The sequence below is a fragment of the Sminthopsis crassicaudata genome, chromosome 1, assembly GCF_048593235.1.
Source record: "Sminthopsis crassicaudata isolate SCR6 chromosome 1, ASM4859323v1, whole genome shotgun sequence".
Taxonomy (NCBI): Eukaryota; Metazoa; Chordata; class Mammalia; order Dasyuromorphia; family Dasyuridae; genus Sminthopsis; species Sminthopsis crassicaudata.
Window position 1 is genome coordinate 52659771 of NC_133617.1, and position 26470 is coordinate 52686240.

General features: G+C 39.8%; 1 protein-coding gene across 2 annotated transcripts; it reads right to left on the reverse strand.

The window, feature by feature from the left end:
- Window positions 1-3043: 3043 nt before the first annotated feature.
- Window positions 3044-26035, reverse strand: MBD3 (methyl-CpG binding domain protein 3). Of its 2 annotated transcripts, none has more exons than XM_074303365.1 (7): window positions 25832-26035; window positions 20950-21109; window positions 12304-12441; window positions 9931-10021; window positions 7740-7917; window positions 5299-5496; window positions 3044-4090 (listed from the first exon to the last, which is right to left on the reverse strand). In XM_074303365.1, exons 1-6 carry the CDS (start codon window positions 25843-25845, stop codon window positions 5304-5306), a joined length of 774 nt encoding a protein of 257 aa, XP_074159466.1. In that variant the 5' UTR covers window positions 25846-26035; the 3' UTR covers window positions 3044-4090; window positions 5299-5303. The 2 variants fall into 2 exon arrangements, with proteins under 2 accessions (XP_074159466.1, XP_074159455.1); XM_074303354.1 differs by having other exon boundaries at window positions 25736-25880.
- Between the last annotated feature and the right edge of the window lie 435 nt (window positions 26036-26470).

Sequence of the window (26470 nt, forward strand, 5' to 3'; positions counted from 1 at the left end):
TATCCCGTCCACGAGTATTCTATCTTTCCAAATACATGTAAAAGACTTTAATGCTTTTTTGTAAGATTTTTGTGTCCCAAACTTTTTCTCCCTCCCCAAGCCATAAAGCAATCTGATTTAGATTTAATATGTACAGTTCTAAGGTCTCTTCTTTGGCTTGAATATTCCATGTTCTAAGATAGACTGACCTTTTTTGAAAGTCTAACTCAATACATTTTGATTTTAAATGACCACTTGAAGAAGAGCCTAAGTATAAATCTCACCATAAATGAAAGAAACTTGGAGTCTGAACACTCCAAAGAATCTCATCTTTGTGAATATTGAACAAGCTCCAACAATTCCCATGAGGGTAATTTATTCAAATGTTTATAGATACAAAAACACACATTAAGGGAAAAAATGCTTACAATCATCCTCTTTATAAGTATATCAGCACCAAACTCTCCAAAGTCCAAACAAGGGGATGAAAAGTTTCCACCTGACTCCATATCCACACAGGGACCTTGTGATCAATCAAGCACCCTGAGACTGCTCAGAGGTAGCTTCCAGCTTTCATTTCCACATCCTCTCACTAATCCCTAGCTGCCCCAGCCACACTGACTTCAAGGCTTGTAACACTGTTGTCAATTGAATCAGTAATAATAGAAGGTATGAAGTAGAACAAAAATGGCAATTTCAAAGTTTCTCTCAGCAAAAACTTAAAGGCTTGCCCACTGTTAAAATGGCCCAAAGAGCTGGAAAGGTCACAAGAGGAGCTGAGAGGCAATTCCCATGTAAGAATACAAAGCCCCCAACCCTGGATTTGGCATACTGAAAGCCCCGGAACAGCTTTCTTTCAATGGGCTCCCCACATCAAGAAGGAAGCCTGTGACAAGCTAGGGGCTTCTAGGCCAAAAGGATTAACATCCATCAATAGCACAATAACCTTCCCCATACACAGTCCATGAGTCTGACACCTATGAAAGCTATAGATCTAATGACATAAAAAGCCTTTACAAGGCAAACTGGCCCAATGATCATCCTGCCTCCCTCACTCCCCAGGGTCAGATAGTTTGGCATTTGTGCTTTATGATAAAAATAAATGACAAAACTATCCCTTATTCCTCACCATTTCCCATGAAGAAGTCAACTCCTCTTCTCCACACTGATCAAGTTTAAAGAGGGTTGGTGGAGAAAATGAGGGATTATTCTCGTCTTTCCAATGAATTCACTGAATAAAATTTCTATAGAATGGGAAAGGGCATTAGAAATCCCTCTGGCAGCACTGACTTATGTATGATCCCTAGAAGTACTTTTCATGTGTTGAGGGTTTGTGGGGAGGGAATTCCCTTTTCCAAATACACAAGTTTTGCCAATAAACTTATTAAAATGCCGAATACCTCATCACCAAGCCACAAGTCATGCTATCCCCTCTCCACTTTAAAAATGAATTTCCTTGCTGGATCTGATCAGTGATGGCAACCATTCATAAACAAGTAGTAGAGGAAGAGGACAGGGCTCACCGGGAAAGACAGTGACCATCAATATCATGATGGCGAGTACCCTTTTCCCAGTGTCCACTTTTTTGCAAGTCAGCATAAATGGGGGCAAAACCAGGAATCCTGGGCATTTCATAAATACTACACTCTATGCTGATGTAGATTTGTTTCAGGCTTTTTTTCCCCCGTACTAGCAAAAAAAAAAAAAAAAAATTGTAACTAGAGATAAAAGGAAGAGTACCAAGAAAAGGCTATACGAGGACATATTCAAATCTGAGTTCATATTACCCTTTAAATTTCATGATAAATTACCTAATTTTTGACAACTCCCTCAGTCCAGCTCAGACTATGATCTACTGTACCAAGAATGCAGAGCTCAATAAGGAGCTTGTAGGCTTCTACACACTCAGCAAAAATCCTGAAAATGCCACTCCAGGAGATCCAGAGCAAGTTCCACACTTGTCCATGGTTAAATTGGAAGAAGCTAGGCTAGGAAAAGGCTTGCTGCTTTTCTCCTTCCAGTGCCTTGTCGGACTTCACCCTCTGTGGCTTGGGGAAGAACTGCAGAAATTGGCCCATTGGGGACTGTCCTCCAAAGTGCATTTAACCATGTGAATTTGTGTCAGAAACTGGGGAGGGCACACGGGGGCAGTGAAGCAGTCTGCAGGAAAATATTCATGTTGCCAAGACAGAAGAAAGCTGGTTTCAATTAAGACTTTCAAAAGGAAGGAAGAACTTGCATCTTGTGGCAGGCGTCATCTTACTACAAGAAGATTGATGCTTCTCTGCCCAAGGAAGAATGTCTTCAGCCCCACTCATGGTAGTGGCCACTGTAGGTGTCAAGCAACGTTGAGTCCTCCTTCCCAAGAAACTCAAGAGGCACAGAACTGAGAGGCTCTGGGGCAGAGGGCTGAAACAAATGACCTCTTTTTGGCAGTTCAAAATGACTGTTTTTAGATACCCAAGTTATTATCTCATTGGAAATGCCTGAGGCTTTCTGGAAAACTAAACAGGGAAATGTCTTTCAAATAAAATCTTAAATTGTTAGATGGAAACACATTACATGAACCCTTTGGGTATATGATATACTAACCCATCATGCCCGAGGTACATTTCTGCCTCAGTCCTGACTCACCAATCATGTGACACCAAGCAAACCCCTCATTCATCAATCATCTGTTTTGTCACTTGTTAATAAGGCTAAGTTCTCCAGCTCTGTAATTTTAATACTTATTTAAACTGCCCACAAGAGCATGGCAGAGCCTACATAGAAGAAGTGTATTCCAGAAAATATCTGGATTGTCATTCCCCCTACCCCTAAGCAATTTGAGCTAGAAGAGGGAGGAGGGAGAATCTGTGCCTATGATCAATCACTTCTGTGTCTGAATCTCAAACAAGCTGCATAGAGAGATGGGGGAAAGAGTTCCAGATTCCCATATCATATTGAGGATTCAGAACTCCATTAAGGCAGTTTGACTACATTTCATTTCTCTTCACAAAGGCCAAAGTTCACTTCAATGCACAGCAAATAGAAAAGGTTAAATGTTCAAAAACGGATTCAATTCAGTTGATATTACCAATTTATTAAAGAAAGGTGAACTTTTTAAAATGAGGGTGAGACTATCACAGCTTCACTTACTGTGTAGTCGTGCAAACAAAGTAAAGGCAACGCCTTCCACGTCTGCTCTCTTGCAGGGACGGAAGTCCTGATGCCAGAATCAAGTCCTTCTGTTCTTACCGATGGATCTTCTGTTTGGCTTGGAAGCATTTCCCCAACCTCACTTGAGCAACCACACTGAAAATTTCATGAACAGACCACTTCTCTCTTCTGCTAGCCCATCTATGGGATGCTGAGGACCCTGGGAACAGACTATTCTGGGAGTACCTCTGTTGGCAGCTTAGTTCCATGAAGCAGAAGGAAGGACAATACAGAATAAGAAGTTTGAAGAAACTGAGCATGACAGGTGAATGTGGTTCCCGCAGATCTTTCCAGTTTATACTAGCTTCAGTTCTGAATATTGCAGAAAGGAATTCTGGCATTGGATTTGGGAAAAGCAGGCTGGAAGAGCATCACACCCTCATTTTACTCCTTCCCCTAGATCAATTTGGGCATGAAATTCAATAACCTGAATTCATGTATGGAACAACAATCCAAAACATAAAAATGGTCTCTAAAGAGTTGGTGTTATCATGTAGGTTACTGGAGAGAGGCCAAGTAATGAAGAACCACCTCTCTTACTTACTTTAAAAAAGACCCAGAAGGAGAGAGAAAATGCTGAACCTAGGTCAAAAAGTGAAAGGTATCAAAGACCTGGGAAAATTTACCATACTGAACTAGCACCCCCTAAATAAGAGGGGAGAGATTGTGTATCTGGTATAAACCCATTTAGTTCCTCCCCACCTTTGAAGAGGGGAAGAAAAAGAGGGGGAAGTGTCTTTCAAAAGAGTAAAGAGTTCCTCTCTGATGCCCAACTCTTTCCTCTAGTGGTCAAGGGAGCTTGTTCCTAAGTATGGTAGATGCCGTTTAGTCCTTGGACGTGCCTGGCTTTGGGAATGCTTGTGCTGGCCCTGCTGCTGCTGCTGCTCTATACATAAATCTTGGCTGAATCTTCCTGGAAAAGAAAAACACACCAGAAAATATCTTCATTAAATCTAGTTTTAGTTTCAGGTTGTCTGCCTCCTCCCTATCACTCTGATTAAACAGTGAGTTCAGAGAAACCTGCTGAGCTCAGTCCACTCATCCCTCCCCTGGAAAGTTCTGTCTTCAAGGGGCAACATCTGGGAAGAATAGTGTTCGGTTTTAGTCTCATGCCAAGCGAAGACAACCAGGATGGGGAATGGACTCAGAATCACACCGTAAAGATTGGACAAAACATTTGGAAATACCAAGCATGAAAAAGAAGTTAGGGGACTTATACATCCTGACTATCTTCAAATGTGTGAATGATTGTTATGGGGAAAAGGAAGAAGACTAATTTCATTTAGTATTACAGAAGGCAGTGCTAGGAAAAACAAACAATAAGGAAGAGAGACAAATTTTAATTTAACACAAGAACTTTTTAACAGTTAGGAATTGTCCAGTACAATGGCCATAAGGGACCCATTCCTGGAAATCTCTAAATTAGATTACCATTTATTGTGGCAAATAAAGAGATCTCCCCCCTGCTAATCAGAAGGGGTATGAGGGCGGATTTGCCCTCTAGAGCCCTTTCCAACCCTGAAATTTTGATCTTCTAATTGGAAAATATTCCACTAATATCAGCTGACAATTGGGGAACAAGTACCTGTGTAGAGAGACTGATCTTTCCAACAAATTATTCTGATTAGGGATTCTTACCAAATAAAGGATTCTGTCTGAGACTCAGTTGCTTCAGTTGTAGAATGGAGATAAGACAAGTACTACCTGTCTCACAGGTTGTTGTGGATAATGTACTGGGTGAAGATGATCATATATAGTTCATGCATCACATAAGCCCTCAAAAACAGATCATTTGGGGCAGCTAGGTAGTGCAGTAGATAGAGCACCAGCCCTGAATTCAGGAGGACCCGAGTTCAAATCTGGTCTCAGACACTTAACACTTCCATTTGGTCTCAGACACTTAACACTTCCTAGCTGCATGACCCTGGGCAAGTCACTTAACCCCAGCCTGGGGTGGGGGGGGGGCGGGGGGGAGAAAAACCCAGATTATTAATTTCTTGGACTCAAAGACTAAATCTCTAATAAAACAAATGACAAACATTTGATGCCTCTGCCTCCCCCTCGACAATACTCTTCCACACTTATAAAAGGATGTGTGGCCACCAGAGGTACTGATCTCACCTGGACTATACAGTCTCCATCTCATGGTCTTGGTCCTGTTCCTCTTCCTCCTCCTCATCATCTTCTTCCTCTTCTGCAGTTCCTTTCTCCCCAGGAGCATCACCATCCCGGGCAATCTCTTCCACATGAGCAAGCATATCGGCCATCAGCGCCTCCTCCAGCCTCTTTCTCACCTGCTGTACAAGTTCTTCCTGTTTCCTGACTCAGAACAAAGAACAAAATCAGTTATCCCTGGTGGTCGATGGGCTACTGCCAAATAGCACAAACACTAGTATTATCAAGCAGGTCATGGGAGAGAGACCAAGCAGTGAAGAAGAACCAATCTTACTTTAAAAAAGAGAAAGTGCTCAATTCAAGTCAAAAAGTTAAAGGTACCAAAGGCCTGGGAAAATTTACCATACCAAACTAATGCCCCCTAAATAAGGGGAGATTGTGTGTCTGGTGTAAACTCACTTAGCTTCTAGTTTTCTAAACACTCAATTATTTTCTTAAGTCACACTTCAGAAATGATGTTTAAGATCAATTAATTTTATATATACTTAATGACTTTTACTTGGAAGGTATTTTTATCATTAGAAAGAACTTGAGATTTTGTCATTGAATATGGAATCCAGCATGCATTGTTTCTATCTGTTATCACACAACCCTGTCAAGAAAGAGGTCTAAGTACTACTATTGTCCCCATTGCAATGGTGAGGAAGGGAAGGCTCAGAGGAGCCTTCCTCTGGTCATAGGTAGTACACTAGCTAACACACACTTAGCCAAAGGTTTCTTCCCCCCTCACTTTTAAGAGGTGACCCTATTGCCTTAAGAATCTTGTGTATATTTAATTTTGTACTATTTCTTAGAATGCTATTGTTAAAAGGGCATCACATATTTAGGAGGACTACTGACAAGCTAATGCTAAAAAAAATCCAGGGTAGAGGGTGACCATGAGTGTAACAAAACAGACCCATGTCTCAGGAAGACTGTGTACCTTATAAAAAAACTTAGCTAGGAATGCAGAGTGCAGAATGTCTTCAAGTATTTGAGGAATAATGAAATCCCATTAAAGTGGAGGCTAGGCAGATGCTTGTCAAAGAGATTAGAAAAGGGAATTTTAGGATAGGTTCTTCTTCAGGATTTCTGAGGCAATTCCCTATTTCCTATTCATTTATAGTATTTATCCCTATATATATATATTTATAATAGACACAACTTTATATTTTTTACTAACATTATTTCCATTTCATTACAGTAAAAACGCTACTCTGACAATACTAAGTCAGGAAAAATAATCTCATATAATATTAGAAAAACCAGCATTAGAGTTGGAAGAGATCATTTAGTCCAATCCCCACATTTTATGAAGAAGTGGAGGTCCAGAAAGGTTGAATGCCTGCCTAACTTATTGCATAAATAAGTTATTATCAAAGCTTGGATCCAAATCACTCAACTTTGAATCCAGGACTCTCATAATGAGAACTAAAAGTTAATCTCCTAATTAACCCTTAGGAATACACTCCCCACCCACCCAAATAGCATTACCTTTTTGGATCCTTATACTAAGGGGCAGGCAGGGTGGTTGCTTCTGAAGGTATAGCACCTTCCTCAAGTTCACACAGTAACATACAGACAGTTGAGAAGAGTAGATACAAGTGTTTTGAGCCTAGTATTCTAACTTCCTTTCCACATTAAAAGTTGCTCTGTAAGCAAGCCAGCACATCCTATCCAATCATTACAGGACCATCTGCCCAAGTAGTCAATTAGATTTTACCAAACAGGGGACTTGTCTGATTCCAGGCTTGTCTTGAACCCACACAAGAAACTAAGGATCCCTCCTTCCTTTTCTTACCCAAAATGAACTAAAATGGTACCTCTTTCAAGAATACAGATATTGGACTATTAATGTCCTAAGCTAGAAATCCTAGTATCATCTTGATGGAAACACTGATTTGTAGAAGAAGGAGGTCTAAGCCAAAGTCCCGATGGGGATGGGGAAAATATAATGCTTATCTGAGATATGGGGATGTGGTCTAGGCTTCATGCAGCTTATTCTTCTATTAAACAAGTAGGCAACACCAAGGCAAAATAGATTGTACCACCCCAGGTCATACATGAACAGACAAATCTTGAGGCCTTAGGGCCCAGGTAAGCAAAGGCTACTCAAAGGAACCTATATCGTAATCAAACAAGAAGGCCCACACAAATGGGCCCTGCTTAATCTTTCCACTTTGTGCTGCAATTTCTGGGGGGGACAGGTGAATGGGACAAGCCAAATTCATTTGCACTTTTCAAATCTCAGTTTCCCACCTGTGAAATTAAGGGCTTGAATCTTGTTTCCGACATTCAAAGTACCAAATGACCAAATTTACATTCACTGAAGGTGAGCAGTAATTTGTGTTACATGTCCACACAGAGCTTTCGACTGCCCAAAATCATTTCGAATAATTTCCTTTTACCTGATATCTTCATCAGTCACGGTGAACATTTTGCAGAGTGGTTGGGAGGTATTAAGCCACACTCCAGGATTCTTCTCGACAGCTGCTGATTGCTGACCAGTGATAGGCAATGTGCTAGTGTGCAGAGCACTGGCAATGGCAGAGAGAAGGGTTTCATCAGTGCAACCGGGGCCAACCCCTGCAGGACAGATTACCAGATGGAGATGGTAGAAGAAAAAAAGGCTGATGAATCAACATACTCGATAAATGTCATCACATAGTATATATATATATATATATATATATATATATATATATATATATATATATATTTTTTTTTTAAAGCAAAATCTAAGTTCCTTCAACCTCTTTTTAGCACCACCAGATGGTCAAACCTCATGCTGCTACTGTTTTTTTTTTTTTTTTTTTTAAAGGAAATACAAGTAAACATTCTATTTCGGTCATAGAGCTACTATAACTTGCCAGATATTTTAATTGGTTCTATAAGAACAGAATCAGGGGGCAGCTAGGTGGTGCAGTGGATAGAGCACCAGCCCTGAATTCAGGAGGACTCGAGTTCAAATCTGATCTCAGACACATAACACTTCCTAGCTGTGTGACCCTGGGCAAGTCACTTAACCCCAGCCTCAGGAAAAAAAAAAGAAAAGAAAAGAAAAGAAAAAAGAACAGAATCAGAAAAACAGCTTTACCTGGGAGAGGGAGAAGTCTAGTCAGTAGTTGAATACAAGTAAGTATGTTGATGCTAAGGAGAATGACTGTTTATAAGACTGAAACACAGCTGAGATCACTGCTGGTAAAAGAGTCTAACCTGTAGTCTTGGGCTAGCTGTGTGAGTAATGTTTTTTACAGAAGACTTTAGTTATAACATATTAAAGATGTTACTAAGAAATAAAGTTGGTGAGGCAATGTCCTATGAGGGAAGAGTGGTCGCCTATCCACTTCAATGTTACCAGACCAAATAAAGGAAAAAGTTTTGTACAACACTTCAACCACAGTGAGAAAAGGAGCTGCCTGTCTCCATAGTGATGGAGCGACGGCTTACATTGAACGTAGGAAACAGAATTAAATTCTAACAGTTTTAAGCCTCCCACATTCCACATGTTCTAAGGAGTCACCAAATTCCACACCAAGGAATTCTTTATACACAAGAAATCTTTCCGATAGATATTCTCTCTAAAAGCAAGGATTGTCTCTTTGAACCACCACCTTTCTAAGGAGAGATAGTTAAATCTGCTAAATTAAAAGTCAGCCCAGTGTTGTTGAAATCATCATTGCTTGTATCTCCACCAGCCAGCATACAAAGCTCAATTTAGAGTCAATAATCAACCTCCAGGTATAAACAAAGACTAACAAAGGGGCATCATGGAAAGAATACTGAACAAAGAGGTTAGGAAACCTATGTTCTAATCTTGTTTCTGCCACTACTAAGCCTGTACTGCCTTACCTGAAAGATGCTCTTTTGAAAATTCCTTTGGTTCTATTTACTTTCCATTTTATTTTATTTTTAATTTTTTTTTTTTTTTTTTTTTTTTGAGGCTGGGGTTAAGTGATTTGCCCAGGGTCACACAGCTAGGACGTGTTAAGTGTCTGAGACCAGATTTAAACTCGGGTCCTCTTGAATTCAAGGCTGGTGCTCTAAACACTGCGCCACCTAGCTGCCCTCATTTTAATATTTTTAAAAATTTCCCCAGTTATACATAATTTTTTTACAATTGTTTTTAGAACTTAGTTCCAGATTCTTTCCCTTACTTCTTCCTCACCTCTAAATTGAGAAGGTAGATGTGAAATTATGCAAAACACTGCCATAAAAGTCATGTTGTAAAAGAAAACAGACTCCCCCCCCACACACACACCCTGAAAAAGAGAAATCCTCAAGAAAGAGTATGCGTCACCATGAGTGCTTTTTTGGGGGGATGGATAGCATTTTGCTTCATAAGCCCTTCACAGTAGTCTTGGATCATTGTATTGTCGAGCAGAACATGCCACAATACTGATGCTATATTCTAAATAACTTCTCTTTCTCCTGCTCCCCCCCTACAACCTTTTGTGTTCTATGGAGTTTCCATAGTAAAAGTTTTCTCCAGCACTTAATAGTCAATCCAGAAGAAATATAATTTAAAGGTTCACAAAATAGAGAAAAGACAGTTCTTAAAATTTAGAAGTTCAACATGAAGTCAAAAATAGTAATTACCTTGTAAACCTTTAGGGAGGTCCATTGTTTTCACAAGCTCTTCTGCAATATCAAAGGCATTCAGTCCACTTAGTTTCTTTTCCCAAAAAAGCTATTGAAGAAAACATTTATGTTAATTTACATAAGTTTAAAAAAAGGGGCTACTCACAGGAGACCCTGATGATACAAAAAACCAAAACCAAACAGAATTTAGGCAGCTAGCTTGGATTATTAAGAGGATGGACTTCACAAGAGTGTTGGGCCGGGGAGAAGGAAGAGGTAACATTCCCATCAGGCAGCTTATTTGAAATAGCAGCACATCAAGAAGGTGTTCCTTGGGCACCTGGGGTGGATATGGGTCAAACTTTTTGAGGCAAACACAGAAACAGAAGATATCAGCTAATTATAAAACATCCTAAACTGTTGTCCTCTTCACACTGACCTCTTCCTATATCTGCCTACAGGTCTTGCATATCCCTTATTTTTCTTTGTAAAATTATAGCTTCATGGAAGCTTACTAAAGCAATATTTAGCTGGTGCACAATGTCTTTAATGTTTTTTCCTATATCTAGAATATTAAATATAATAGCTTCACCATTCAACTATATTATATTTCCTGGATAGAATTTCATTATGCATTCTAAATTCCATATAATCTACTTTATAGAAATACTCTTATTTAGTATCAGTCTCTTTCCTGTTTTGCATTTTATTAGCCCAAAATTAACTAATTATATTTACAACATGCTCATCAGGCCTATCTTGATTTATTGTACTTGCTTTACTGTGCTTTGATATGAAGTTTGTGGCAATCCTGTATCAAACAAATCCATGGATGACATTTTTCCAAAAGCATGTACTCACATGGTGACTGTGTCATGTTTTGGTCATTCTCACAATACTACAAACCTATTTTTTTTTTTTTTTTTAAATTTTCTGGGATCAGTGATTTTTGATGCTACTGTTGTAATTGTTTTGGGGGGACCCTAAACCTCACCCATATGAGGAAGTGAACTGATAAATGTATGTGTTCTGACTGCTTCACTGATCTGCCACTCCACCACTCCCCCTTCTTCCTCTCCTTGGTCCTCCCCAATTCTGAGACACAACAATATGAAAATCAGGCCAATTCATGGCCCTACAATGGCCTCTAAGCATTCAAATGAAAGGAAGCGTCAATGTGCTTGCTTCACTGCTGTCTTATTTTTAAGACACTGTCACAGCCACCTAGATCATTCTGCTTGGCCAGCAGCCAGTCAATAGAGGTGAGAACTGCCACTAGAAAAAAAGATTAGTTTGTTGAAGGCTCAGATGATGGTTAGCATTTTTTTAAGCAGTATTTTTAAATTAAGAAATGTATATTGCTTTTTTGACATAAAAGTATTGCAGACTACTTAACAGACTACAATAAACTTCAATTGTAGTCTAACTTTTTTATGCACTAGGAAACCAAAAATTTTATAACTCACTTAATTGCAATATTCACTTTACAGCAGTTGTCTGGAAGAGACCCTGGAATATTTCTGAGGTTCACTGGTACCATGTAGTCAAATAGAAAGAATATTAGATTGAGAATCAAGAGATTTGGATCTAAGATAACTTTTATCTCCAATTATTGTTCTGTAACCTTAAGTCACTTCCCTTTAGTTTCCTCATCTAAAAAGAAGGGATCGGATCAAATGGTCACTTAAGATCCAGGCTTAGCAAGAAAAACAACTCACAACCAATTTTGATCCTTAAGACCATTCTACATTCAAAATAACAGAAAAGCAGTCATGAAGCAAGCTGATGGGGGAGCTGTGCATTATGTTATATAAGGAAGATCCAAGCTGTGAATAGACCTGATTTTGTGTTTCCTGGGTTGAAAACATTGTCACACTGATGTGCTAATAAGCCTACTGAGGTCACAAAGAGAACCCCCGAACCCCCACAATGGTCTAGGAATCCAAGTCCCAGGGCAAGGCAAGGTAGTCACATTCAAAGCGAGCTAGGTTGGCAGAAATAATGAAGCAGCTTAAATAATGAAGCAGCTTCCTTAGATGTAGTACAAAAAAATATAGCAGGGAACATACTAGGATTTATCAACTGAGAGCTTCAGCAACCTAACAGTTAGTAGCAAGAGATTTAGTGCAATAGGAAATGCTCTTCATGGCTGTAACATGGGGACAATATAATGAATACAGGCAGGTTAACTGACGTCCCAGAAGTCAAGGTTTCTTGACAAGTGAATGGCAGAGCCAGGATTAGCATAAAGGTTTATCTCATCCTTTCCAATCCATAGTCTCTGACTCTCTCCAGCTACGAATATAAACTTCTAAGGGAAGAATATACCATTTGGTAGCTGAGCCTTACTCAGGGTAGGACAAATGCAATGAACAAGTCTATGAGTCTTACCTGCCGAGGCTGATCCACGGCTTTCTGGGGATCACTTTTTACTTTATTACTGGGATGGTTGGTAATCTTGGTAACAGGCTGTTTGAAGATAGATGCTGTCTGCCGGACAGGGAGTGCTGTATTTAAATCTGGTTTTCCCTGAAACAACAAGCAAGTTAGATTATAATCCTAATAACTCACATTTATATAATTCTTTATTTACAAAGTGATCTCCTTATAGAAAAGAGGCAATCATTACAGAATGATACTGCTGTCCCTCAACTGAATGCCATTTAATCTTAAATAAACTAATTATAGGATGCCAGGGCTGGGATATTTTACAGATCTCCTAATCCAGAGGCAGGTAACAGGCAGTCCTTAGGTTTCATGCTGTAACCCCTAACAGCCACTGATTCACTCATACCATTTTAAAATGTAATTGGAAAATACTTAATAAAGTAAATAAAAGTTCAAAAGAACATTGATAATGTTCATGTGATTTTCAAAGTCACTGTGTGTCCCTAGGGATCTGGTCACCCTGTTTTCCATATTTTAATTTCCTAGGTGGGGAAGGAGATATAATAAAGAGACCTGAGTGATCTAAGCATACAGAGCAAGGTGCCTTAGGATACCTGGGAAAAGTAAGTACACACTCCCACCCAGATTGTGCAAGTATAGATGCTCTTCCTGATTACTTCTAAAATTTGTATAGGATGGTGAGAAAACTCAAAGAAAATGGGAGCAGAGAAGAATGGAATACAACATAACTTAGAAAACATACATTAACATTAATTTATGTTCTACTGTATTTTTATTTATTTTGTTAAATATTTCCCAATTATACTTTTAAGGTTCTCTTGAATAAAGAAGTATTGCAGGAGGCCTAGCATTTGATACTTCTAATTTCAAAATCTCAAGAGCTGGAAGAAATCTCAAAAGTACCTGCTGCAATCAATTATTTGCACAGGAAATATCCACATCATTTATCCCTGTTAAGTCTGATCTCTGCTTGAGGATTTCTTTTGAAAGGGAGCTCACTGCCTCCCTAAGACAAACCACTTTGTCCTGGGATACTTTAGTTTATCTTCACACTGAGCAGAAATCTGCTTTTCTACAATAATAGGTTGCCCTTATTTGGTCATGAGGACTCTCAAAATCTTCTACCTGGCAGCCCTTAATATTCCTGAAGATGGCATCCTCACACTCATATCTTCTTTTCAATAATTATACACTTCCACCAATTCCTAGAAGACAAACTCCTTGAAGACAAGAAGATTTCATTGTCTTTGTATCCTCACAGATTAAAAACCAACCCTCCTATGCTTGATTTTCTCTATCTCCTAGACATATTTCATTTCAGTGATATTAAGTGGTTTGAAGAGATGATCATTTCTAAAAACTGACTTTGGACCCAAAAGAATCGGAGTTCACCAAGGTTATCAACGTGACCTTGGACAAAAGCCATCTGCCTGGGCCTTCTATTTCCTTAAAGGAAGAGATTGCTCTAAATTAGAGATCTTATGTTGGACCCAGGAGGGATTTCATGAATCAATTAGTCTGAAATCATCACTTAAGGGAATAAATTCAAGCTCAGAGAGTTGCCATAACATTCATAACAGAGCTAGGATTAGAACTATGGTCTCCTGATTGTTAATTCAATAGCTTTTCTTTACAATAGCATCCTCCTGTCCTAGTGAAAGATGTGAAGTTCATCTTTTACCATTGCCTAATTTGTTTTAGGTACAAAAATATCTTTCTAAGTAGAGAGTAGGTTACTCTGGGGTATGGACATCTAATATATTGTGTACAGCTTACAGGTCACATCAATGTGGACAACTGCCAAAGTCAAAAATTTCACCATCAGGCCATCAATCTATGAAAAGCCCAACTAAATCATTTGGCTTATCTTATGACATTGTTCATCACCAGACTAAGGAATTAACTAAACAGCTCCAAAATGGATCCTTCTGCTCTGGCACCTATTGAGTGAAATGGTTTTTACTCCTACAATTAATCCAATGCAAGAATTTTGGGGGGGAGGGGAAGACTTAAGGGACTGGCAAGAGAATGAAGATCACTTTAGAATGCAGAAGTGAGGAAAGGTTGTATAAAAATGAGAAGACCTGGGTTAAGACTTCATCAGCAAAAAGGAGAAAGAAACAATCCATTTCAGGTTAAGTTGGATGGTATAAGTAAGCAAATTCCCAGAGCTAAGTAAGTGCCAAGTGTATTCAAGATATAGCCAATAAATCTGTCTCACTCGAAACTAGAATGAGAACTTACATAGAAGAGGAGTGTTAGAAAGACAGGGATCAGATTGAGGTGGCCTTCAATGCTGCAACAAATTATATTTAGATCAGTAAAAGAATTGGTCAGAGAAAAGAATCATTGCTATTTAAAAGGAAGAATAAATACCACTAAAATGCCTATCTTCTATCGCTCTTTCTAAATAAGTGATACTACACTATTAAGGTGATAGGAATGATAGACCAAAAAACTCCAAGTAGTAGTTATTAATGAAGAGAAAATATGAACTTGGTAATATATTGAGCCAGCTACCCGAGTAAACACTGGATGAGGAGTTATTACAGATGTTACACTTTGAATCTTGGCTCAATTTTCTCACCTGTAAAAAATAATAATAATAATAATAATAATAATAATCCTCAAAGGGTTGTGCTGCTATGAGGCCCAATCATGGCAATATATTGAAAACATTTTTTGCAAATCACAGAACACCAAACAAGTAACAGATTATATATAGTACTATATATATGCCTACTATTGCTGATAGTGGAAGGAAGAAAAGGTTACAAAAGAGCTCCCTCAAGCCTCTAATTCCCCATCTGTATTTGTCTTAGATCTTAGAATAATCTTTAAAGAGGGGAAAAAAAATTCAAATATACCATGTTTGGGAACCTCAAAAATAACCTGTAATAGACAGACATATTAAATTGGCAGCAAAGGCACCTGACACTCCAGTTCTGACATATAGATATTAGAAAGTGGGAGACACTCCAAAAGCATCCACAAAATAGGAAGAAAGACAGCCTCCAGGAAGCATAGAAGGTTAAGAAGGTTAGTACCATGCTGAGGCAGCACCTGTTCATCCCCAAACTATCCAGGAGATGGGGTCAGCTGCCTGGTAGACTTTCATCCTGCTGATTAGTAGATAAAGGAAAAATACAATTATTTACCCAAGTGAAAGAAAAAAAAAAATCTAAATACTTAAAATTCAAACTGCTTTGTAAATGGTGACCATTCTTTTCTTCCCCACTCTCATACAGATACATACAGGTATTTGCCATCTGTGAAATGAAGGGGTTGGACAAGATGATCCCTAAGGTTCCTTTGCACCCTCACAGACTCAGGGAGATCCCCCTGGTCCCTCATTTGGGCTTCTGCCCTTTGATCTCTGCTCTCCAATGCGGCTCCCACTGCAGGGGTGAGACTTTTCTATTGTGGCTCAGCCGCTGTCGGTGGTATCTGACTGTGGCCCCACCTGGGGTGTTCTCAGCAGAGATGCTGGAACCATCTGCCCTTCCCTTCTCCAGTTCATTTCTCAAAGGAGGAAAATGAGGCAAGGTGACCTGCTAGGCTCACCTAGGCTGTCTTGAGACTAGCTCTATGCACTTTGGCGCCACCTTGCGGCTAAGCAGGAATGCATTTTAGGGACCAATGAGTTCAACTCGTCCTTTACAGATGAAAAAAGCCCAAGTTATTAGATAAGGTCCTCCTTCCTAAGCTAGGAAGCTCCAAAGCCAGGATGAGGACCAAAGTTTACAAGCTCCAAATCAAAGGTTCCTCCTGCCACACTATCTCTCAAGCTACAGCAGTTGTATCAATTCTTAAATTCCAGTATTCTTAAAACATCAAACAGGAAAATTATGTATTTATAAAATATACTCATGTGGTTAAGTGTCGCATGAGTCACATTATTCCCATTTTACAGATGAGAAAGCCCAGACTTATATAGAGATGAAGGGACTTGCCCATGATCCTACAGCGGCAAAATTTTATGAGATCTTTTGGCCTCCAATGTGTTAGTACTGTAACCATTACTGGCATTATGCTAGCTACTTCATTAACTCTTACCTGATAAAGAAAAACCATGATAGGCTCTCTTTTTGTGTTCACTGCATGATTATCACCTTATTACAAGCTCCACTCTAACTAGATGTACTGCACAATTCAACATTTAGCTCTATCTGCAATGACTACAAAGTCATTATAACTAATGCTATGATGAATTTATTTTACCTCACCTAAATTCTAAGCTCCTTGTGGAAGAAAAAAAAAAAAAATCACTTTTCTTATGTATCCAAAATATTTAACCCATAGATTTATTTCCTAGTAGTTTTGCTTTACACCTCAAAAAATGATGTCTCCTGTAAAAATGTCAAGCTCTAAAATCTCATGACAAATTACATGGGGATCATAAGGCAGACTGGTGCAATGAGACCTGGTGTCAAAAAAAGACCTGTCCCTTATTAGCTGCAGGGTGAAGGGCAAGCCACTCTACCCCCTTCTCCATTCTGTTGCCTCATTTGAGAAAAAAATTGCGAAATGAAACGTGTATGGTACTTAGCCCATAATCTGTTACATGGAGGCATGGGGATAATGTATGTAAAGTTTTGCAAACCTTAAAATGCTTTAAAAGGTCAGGCACCATTATGTTTAATTCATAAGAGATTCCATGACCATGGCTCCCATCTACTGCCTGCTTGTATACTCCTGTCTGTCTCCCCATTCTGAAAACCCCTCCCTCCATATTTGACCCCACTTCTTGCTAGATATTCTCCTCCTTCACTCAATTCCTTGAGAAAGTCTAGCATAATGGATGCCTTCCTTTCCTTTCCTTTCACTCTCTCCTAAACCCTTTGCAGTTTGGCTTCCAAGCTCATCAACTCAACTGAGAAAATGCTCTCAGAATGATATCTTAATTACCAAATCTAATGATCTTTTCTCAATCTTCCTATTTTCTTTCACATAGGTGATCCCCTACTCCTGGACACTCTCCTCTATCTCTAGGTTTCAGGGTACTGTTCAAGGAGAACTGATTCTATTCCCCAAATCTCCCTTTCCCATTGTTCCTATTATTGCCAATGGCACCATTTTCCTCACAGTTAACAAGGGTCACAATCAGTGTCATTCTTGACACTTCACTCTAACTCCACACATTCCATTGTCAAATTTTGTCATTTTTTACTTTCACAATCTATCTCTAAAGTACCTTTCTCTTTATTCTTTTTTTACAAGACACCCGTCAGACAGTTTCTATTATAAATCATCCTCTAACAACCCCAAAGTCATTTCCCTAAAACTCAATTATGTTCATGCATAGCCCCTACTCTATAATCTCCAACTAGGGGAAGGTAGGTGACAGGTGTGAATGGACTATATAGTCATGATACTTGTGTACAAAAGTGGAAAAACTTAATCATAAAGGACATATAAGTCTGAAAAAGGCAGCTTAATCACAGAGCAAGAATGCTAGATAACTAAGGGACAGCCACTTTCCATCATGAAGCAGTCCAAAGAATCAAAAGACCTCCAACCTCTGTAGGAGAATTTCTAGGAAAGATGTAGATAGCAATGCCCCAGGGTAGGAAGGCATGGTTCTTGTATCCTATACATAGAGGGTGTTAAGAGAGCAAAGACTCAGAATGAAGATGTCACAGATCCACTGAAGTTATCTCCGGCAGGTGAACGGGAGGATGTGCCATGGGTTCTTGAAAGCCATACATATTCCAGGGAGTGCTAACTTGAGCTTTAATAAAATGTAAAGATCTGAAGTATAGGTCTGTGATGGATTGTATTGTACACCTATCATTCAAGGATCAATCTAGCCAAGTTTGGAGAGACTAATCACTGGAATGTGGGACACTGGCTGATGAAATTTTTTTGGTCAGAAAAGCTTATGCAATTTTTTTTGGTGAGAGGACCCATACACATGGAATCATGATTCTTTCAAATATTAAATTCTGACTAAAATAGCAAGATTTGCCTTAGAATTGTCTTAGACAAGAATGAAATTTAAGAAGATAAAGGTCCTATTTCTAGGCAACTGATTTCTGAATGGAAGATAGTTATCCTCATATCCTAAGAAAGCAAATGATTAGATCTTCTACTGTATTAGGAGAATGGTCACTTTCAGTTTGGGATTACAGGCTAGTATCCTGATGTAACAACTAAACAAGAGAAGTGGCAGTCTGAGAGAGAATCTGAAGAGACTGGATAGATAGATATAAGTATGGTTGTCAAACACCTGACCATTTTCTTAGTCATTTGACTGAAATCTAGGATTAAATGAACAAGAGCTATTACTGTCTAAGACTCAATTGTCAAAATGAACTATTTTGGATGATATTACATGAAACAGCCTTTATTCAGCACTTTGATGTTTTAGAGTTATATTCTTCCCAACAACTGCTAGGAAAGCTAGGAAAATATTGTTTCACTCTATCTTATAACTAAGAGAACTAAAAGTCTCCAACAGTTACTTGTCTTCTTAAGATCTCATAGTTGTTAAATGCTATAATCAGGACCCCTAATCCGTTCTCCCAAACACATTTTCATTACTTTCCCCTTTATTCAAACTCATGAGGCTTTTTGCTGAGACCTCTTACAAATGCAACTGAACTTTAAAAAATTTTATTTGCTATTATCTGTTACTATTCTATAAAATGTCATATAATTTAAAAAAACAAAACAAAACAAAGATGGTCTTAAGGGAAGGCATTTATCAAACAGTAAAAAGAATAGACACTTTTAGGCACCGAGTCCAATCAAGTATTAGGAAAAAGTGGATTATAAAGATCCACAGGCATTTAAAAAGACTTCCCTGATCATCTACCCAGGAAAAATAAAATGGCTAAAGAATTGTTGTTGGAATGATTGAAGAATGTCAGATGAGGAAGGGACACTATGATATGTGGTTATACAGGCAAAATACTGAGTTATTTCATGCAAGTGGCACAGAATGACCAAAACTTAAGAGTCAAAACTGAATTGAAGATATAATAGATTGGGCTCAAATACCTTCTCTGCCACTTACTGTGTGAATTCTAGACAAGTCACTTAACAGTTCTGGGCTGGGACTCAGCTTCCTCCTTTTTAGAATGAGGGAGTTAGATTAGATTACCTCTATGGTCCCTTCCAAGCTCTAAATTTAGGTTCCTAAAGATTAGGAATCTATGGGTAGGCCTCCACATTTGGAAAAGTGGTCTGTCAGTTATGTAATTAGAGTTAACAGATGGGCACACCAAGAAATACACCAGTACCCATGAAATCTTCAGAGCACTAGGGAAAGGCATCCAGTGTATTAAGTGGATCAATTATAGCAGTCTTACAAAAATATATATGGGACAAAAATGAAACAAGATAACAAGGCATGGAAAGAAGCAAGTTCTAAGGAACCTTTCCCCACTTTGTGTAAAATTCTGTTTTGTTCTTTTAGCATCTGTTAAAAACAATGATGGTGATGGTAACAACAATAGCTAATATTTATATAATGCTTTAAGTTTGCAAAGCACTTCAAAACTATTTCATTTTAGATCAATAACTTTGAAAGGTATTATCCCCATTTTACAGAAGAAGAAACTGAGACAGAAGGTAAATAACTAACAAGTTAGGTGCCTGAGGACCAAATTCTAGTAATTCAAAGTAGTCCAGTACCCTTTTCACTATGAGTTAAGTCTGCTACTTCAGTTCTGTGGGTTTCAGTGTCTTTATTTTATAAAATATAATAGTATCATTCCCATTTGTCCCCAGCAGCTGTTGGGAGGATACATGAGATAAAAAATACAAACATACATTTTGTAAACCATAAAGTACCAAATGTGAGGTTATAAACTAAAAAAGACCTAAATTAAGTGCAATTACTTGGTTCTTTTGGTATTAGGATAGTTTAATTTCACATAGTTTTAGACAGACCTGAGGGACAGGTCCTGGGATTATCTGTTTTACAGAAGAGAACACCCTGAGACTTCAAATAGTGACTTGCCCACAATCACATGACTGTTTTGCCAATACTGCTTCAAAGGCTCTATAACAGTGGTCCTCAAACTTTTTTAAATAGAGGGCCAGTTCACTGTCCCTCAGACTGTTGGGAGGGCCAAACTATAGTAAAAACAAAAACTATGAACCTCAGCCCAGTGCTGGAACTGTGCATTGCTAATGAGTTTAGGTCAAAGGTCACTTCTGGTCTGATTTTGCCATAACCTGGCGGGCCGCATATAGCCCATGGGCCATAGTTTGAGGACCCCTGCTCTATAACATTTGTGCTCACAAATATTCATCCCAAATGACAATTTTTTCAGACAACTTTCCAGAATCTCATAGTAGGATGTGAATTTGACGTCATTTAGTCCATACCTGAACAAAAATCTTTTCACTATCTAGAAAAAGTGCAAATAGCAAGCGCCCCATTTTTTCAGGCTAACCTATTGCATTCCTAGATGACTGTAACCATTGGAAAGATGTCTCTATCAAACAAAAACAGTATCAGGATTTAGAGAGGCTCAAAGAGAGCAAGATCTTGAAACTCTTATGTTAAAAAACTGTCAAGAGACAAATCTACAAAGATTACTGAGAAGACAATTCCAGAGATTGGGAGCTATGGCTCCCCACAAGGGGACAAGAATTTGTGATGGAAGGGGTCCTTACTTTGGCTTGGTTAGAACAGTCATAGCGCATCCTCTGTCGATTCTTGTTCATCTTACTCATGAGCATTTTCCCTGTTCGAAAGTCAAAAGTGCTCAGGTCCATGGAGCTCCCCAGGTAACGGGCTAGCTGAGGTTTGCTTCGGAACTTCTTCCCACTCGGGCTAAAAAGGAAAAGGGAAATTCCTATTTTGTAGTGTAGTTTTTGATCATCTTTCCCCATCCTAAGTGCTATAACAACATCAAATCCATCATTGTTATTGTGAAGCATCATTATAGATGAGGAATGAACCACAAGACAAAATAACTTCTCTCATAAAACAGAGAGAATCTCATTTTCACAATATATTTTGGTGATGCCAAAGTAAAGGTAGAATATGTTCTTTTCCAGTCATGCCAATCTGAGAATGAAGATCAATGTGATCTTTTGTCTTGAAATCACTAGATTATCCAATGCAACAAATTTTCTAGAGGAGAGACTAACTTTCCCCATGTATAACAAGGGTAGTCTCTCATTCCCCTATCTAAGCACCAGAGAATCCTGGAGTTGGAAGGACTTTAAAAGGTCATCTGGCATCAGGAACCATACACAAGTTTCATATAAAATCTAAGCCTTGGACATGAAACGGGAGGAGCCAGGTTCAAATCCTAGCTCTGCTTCTGTGATGTTGGGCAATGCTTCCAATTCTAAATCTTATGGTTTTTAGAGCAAAAAAAAAAAAAAGTACAATCCAGAATTCAACAATTAGCCCCCTCCCTTAGTTTAAGAAATGACAAAGCAGGAAAACAATATTAGACAAAATGTAACAGCAATACTTTAAAAAAACCTTTCATCTGATATGAAAGCTGACAGACAGAGCTACCTTGTCATCTCACAAACTAGTTTATTTCCACTTAGAAACATTTGCAAACACAATGTAACTCTCGTTTCACCAACTTGGTTAAACAAGAGAATCTTTAGTTACTACACAAAATGATTTATATCTCACAGATTATGTCATTTATACAACAGAAATACTCATGTAAAGGAGCTTCAATAAGAGATAACTGATAATCTACAATTTAGCAGATCTTAAGAGTTGCCTTAGGTCCAGGAAAGGTTAATAATTTGTTCAAAGTTACACTGTTCGTGTTAGGGATAGGATAGGAATCCACTCCAGTCATCCCAACTCCAAATCTAATAGTCTAACTACCACTGTTCTTTCCATATGTGACCAGCATTGTGGTCAACTCAAATTATGAACAGAAATATGAAGGAGGCAAGTAAAAGAAGGCAAGTAACTCCTTTAAAAAAAAAAAAAAAGTTCTTAAATAGCTTATATGTTCCTACCTTGCCTTCAAGCCCACTAGAGAGTTCCTTTATAATTATGTTCTAACTTCAGTGGTACTAAAATTAGTCCACTGTCCCTGAGTACATGAAAGCTGGGCAACAGCAGGGGGCCATTTCCTTCATTCACTGACTAGGGAACTAGAAGGGAGCTGGTTCAATGATCAGCTAAACAATTCTTTTACTTTATATAGGGAAACTCAGCCCCCAATGGAGAGAAATGCCATGCCGTCAGTTACCACACAACAAAGAGAATGGAAGAGCAGAGACTGGCATTCAGGCTTTTAAGTCCCCATTTAAGAAAGAATCCTACTTTTATGGCATGTTGCCTGCTTTAAAACAAGTTACATTTAAGGTGAATTAATCACTATTTTTAACAAATCTTCTTTTATTTATCATTTCCAACCCACTCTAGCATAACAGCATTCCTGCCATCATTATAGTCTCCAATTCATTAGGGGTTAATTTAGAACAAGCAACTTATGGAGCATATCATACATTTCTAAGAAACTCATGGAACATTTTATACCATGATGCAAAGAAACCCAAAATTCATAAAGATTAGCTTAAAAAAAATTAATTTTATTTTCCACTGACTTTTTAGGGTTTTAATTTCTAATTATTATGTTAGATCTTATGTACACATTCTTATGCAGATTTGGACCCAAAAAAGGATACAAGGGAAAACAGCTTAGTGCTAACTACAAACTACATGACCAAAAAATCTTCTCTGTTCTGCATACCTTCTATTGATAATCGGACACAGACATTTAAGGATCAACTGGCAACATGAGAAAAGGGGAGTAAGGTGGTTGGAAAAGATTCCGGGTTTAGAAATATAGAAAAGCTAAGGAAGCACTAAATACAAAGGAATGTTGGCTGCAAAAAAAACAAAAAAACAAACAAAAAAAAAAGACAACCCCCCCCAACAAGCTGTCCCTAAACTGGTATTAAGAAAAATACTTTATTAATAATTATCATTCAACAATTAATCACTTAAAAAGCTCAAGAGAGAGATGACTTTAGATAAGGTTCTGGTTCTGCTACTGACCACTAGCCAGGGCCATTTTCTTCAGTTTCTTTAATTGAAAAGTATATCTTGATTTAACAAGATACTCCTTACAAAAGAAGCCAAATAGACTGCCTTTGAACTTGGGGGGAAAGAACTGATTAGCAAACTAATTTTTTCTTACTCTCCTAGGGAGCTTAATCTAAAGCTAGATGTATTTTAGAGAATGCCTAATACTGATTCTTAAATTCTTAAATTTTACCAAATGCTGACACCCTTAATAACTATGGGTTCTAACCAAAAAACAAAACCAAAACAAAAACAACCAACCAAACAAAAAAAAACACCTCGTTACTTTCTCTTATTTTCTCCCACCAGAAAAGTCAACCCAACATCTCTAAAATAAGCCTTCAAAGCATAGAAAATGTTCCTTATCTGTAAAAGAGAAATCTCTCTACCTTAGTGTTTTGTGGTAAGGAAACTGCTCTGCAAACCTGAAAACACCATCAGCTAACATGGTTATTCACAGCTTAATAGGCTGCTGTCTGATAGTAGTTCACAGAAACTGACCAGAGTCTATGCCTACAGCAATCACTTTCCTATGTAGTTAGCTTCTAATGAGGATTCCTTTTAAATTAATAATCAAATACTGAGAACAGAGGGAAAAGAAAACACACATTTGGTATAAGTGATTGTCTTTAACTTTGAAAAGACTTTTAAGTTATATCCATATAAGATCAACAATCCCCTCCGGATAGGAAACCAGATTACTAAATCATCTAAATCACATTTTTATTAAGATCAAAATTTCAGTATAACCAAAAGAGTGCACTATAGGATTTAACTTGAATTCATTTTAACTTATGATCACCAAATCACAAAGAATGACTTACCTATCCATCAAAAGTCCTTTCATTCTCTACAGTAGGAACTCCATTGAACAAAGGCAACAAAGTGCTTTGTAAATCTTAAAGCACTATATACTTTTACTATAATTCTTATTGTCATGGAAAGAATTTTGGACTTAGAAGACCAGAGTTCAAGTCACCTTTGCTAGCCCTATGATAGTAAACAAATCACAACCTGAGTCTCAGTTTCCTCATCTCTAAAATAGGGGCAAGTTTGAGCAACCTACTTTCATAAAGTACTTGCGAGAAAGAAAGTGCTTTATAAAATTTAAATGTTACATTACATACCTAGTATAATTGGAGGGGAAAGAGGAAATAAATGCTGTCCTCAAGGGAAAACTATTTTTTAAAAGTGAGAAAATTTGGGGAAAGATTGAAACAAATGGATTGGAGGCCATTCAGTGCAGCCAGCCAATGCCAGGTGCAAGGTCTAAATGTGCAACTAGCTCTTTGTTCTAGTCTTGTTATGGCAGTAGAGAAGGACCGCCTTCCCCCTTTGGTTCCTACTCTCTGAAAGCCTAGGCCAAATAGACTGCCTTTGAACTTGGAGGGAAAGAAAAGGGAAGGCCCTCCAAAGAAAAGAAAACAAATCCCCAGGTGCTATATGCTCCAACACATAACTGACCGGACAGGAAAAGACTTCTCGGACGATTTAAGCTTCCTAAGTGACAAATTGTATCATGTATTTCCTCAATAAAGCACAGCTGCATTCTTTAAAATGAGCCAGTCCAGTCTCCCACCCCTCCTCAATACACAAAAGGCTGGGGGGTTGGATTAGGAGGCACTGCGTGTTTGTTTCACCCTGCAAGGCTATGTCTAATAAAGGGACCCTTCACAATCCGATAAAGCAGTCAAGTTTCCTGCACTGCATATGCTGCATTAAACAAAGCGGACTGCAGCTCGAGAAACCCATTAAAGTTTGTATTGCAATAGCTGCATTTAGGGAAAGGGAACCCCATGTGGCTCCAACGGCGCCTACACCGATCTATCATTTGTGAATTTAGACATTGCAATAAAGACTGTATTTCTCTACCACCCTCCCCCCACCCCCAGCTGCTGTACCCAGAAGGCTTCCTATTTCTCCTGCATGCAGTCATGCTAGGTAGCTTGGGAGAAAAATTAGGGGAGTGGGAATGCAGAAGAGAAGATGAAGATGACTATTATCTTTCCGTAAAGGGTTTCTCCTAGCATGCAGGTCTAGCAGCACATGCAAGTTTCTTGCCAGACTGGATCCCGGCAGCCCTAAGGGACGGGGCGGGGGTAGTTTGCAGACAGCCAGGGGGCCCGGCCAGTCCCAGGGGTTGGCTGTCGCCCTACATTAAAGGACAGTAGTGCAGGCAGGCGACTCCCGGTGCCCTGGCTCTGGCCTGGGCAGCAGCTGCAGGCTAAGGAAGGGGGTGGGGGGGAGTTGCAGCCCAACGCAAGTTTCCTCGCTCCAAAGGGCCAGTGCAGGGTGGGGGGGAGCCGAGCCGAGCCGGGCCGGGCCCCCGCTCCGCGGGCTTCGTGGGCTCTTTCCCCCCATCCCCGGTTCCAATGGTCCATTCACCTATAGTAATAGACATCACTCTTGCCGGCTGATAGACCCGACTTTCTGGTCACTTCTTCCCTTTTCCAGCCCTGAGGGAGAGCTGAGCACTCCCACCTCTTCCGCTCCATCGCTGCGCGGGCACAGGGGCTCCCCCGCCGCCGCGGTCGCTCCTCCTCGCTCGGGCTCCCCTGGGCCGAGCTGGCCCCGCTGCCGCCGCCGCCGCCGGCTCCCCTCGACCCCGACCCGCCGCTCCGAGGTGAGCTCCCGCCGCCCGAGGAGCTCGCCGCGGAAGGAAAGGAGCAGCAGCCCGAGCCGCCGTCGCCCCGGTCGGCCGCGGTAGCCTCCTCCTCGGTCGCCGCCGCCGCCGCTGAATCTACTTTCCGCGGCTGTTCCGCCCTCCCGGCCTCCGCCCTCCGCCCCCATCCCGGTGAGCGAGCGAGGAGGCAGCGAGCACGCGCGCTGGGCTCTCCGGGGCTGCGCTGGCTCGTCCCTCCTCCCCGCGCCCGCGTCCTCGCGCCGCCACCGCCGCCACCGCCGCCTCCTCTTCAGGTCCCCAGACACCCCCTCCTTCTAGCCCAGCCCTCCCCTCCCTTCCCCTCCCAGCCTCGTCTGCTTAGCACGCCGCGGGTCTCTTAACTCCGCCCCCGCGGCCAGAGGGGGCGTGGCCTCCGGGCTCCATTGGGGAGCCGTGGGGGCGGGGCTAAGCCTGGCGCCCGCGAGGAAAGAAGGCAAAGAGCAGAGAGGCCAGAGACG

Coding starts and splice junctions, on each gene's coding strand:
- MBD3 (XM_074303354.1), bottom strand. CDS start 25,845: ATGGAGCGGAAGAGGTGGGAGTGCTCAGCTCTCCCTCAGGGCTGGAAA. Junction 21,110..25,735: donor AGTGATGTCTATTACTATAG/GTGAATGGACCA, acceptor TTTCCTTTTTAG/CCCGAGTGGGAAGAAGTTCC. Junction 7,918..9,930: donor CCTCCCTAAAGGTTTACAAG/GTAATTACTATT, acceptor TCTGTCCTGCAG/GGGTTGGCCCCGGTTGCACT.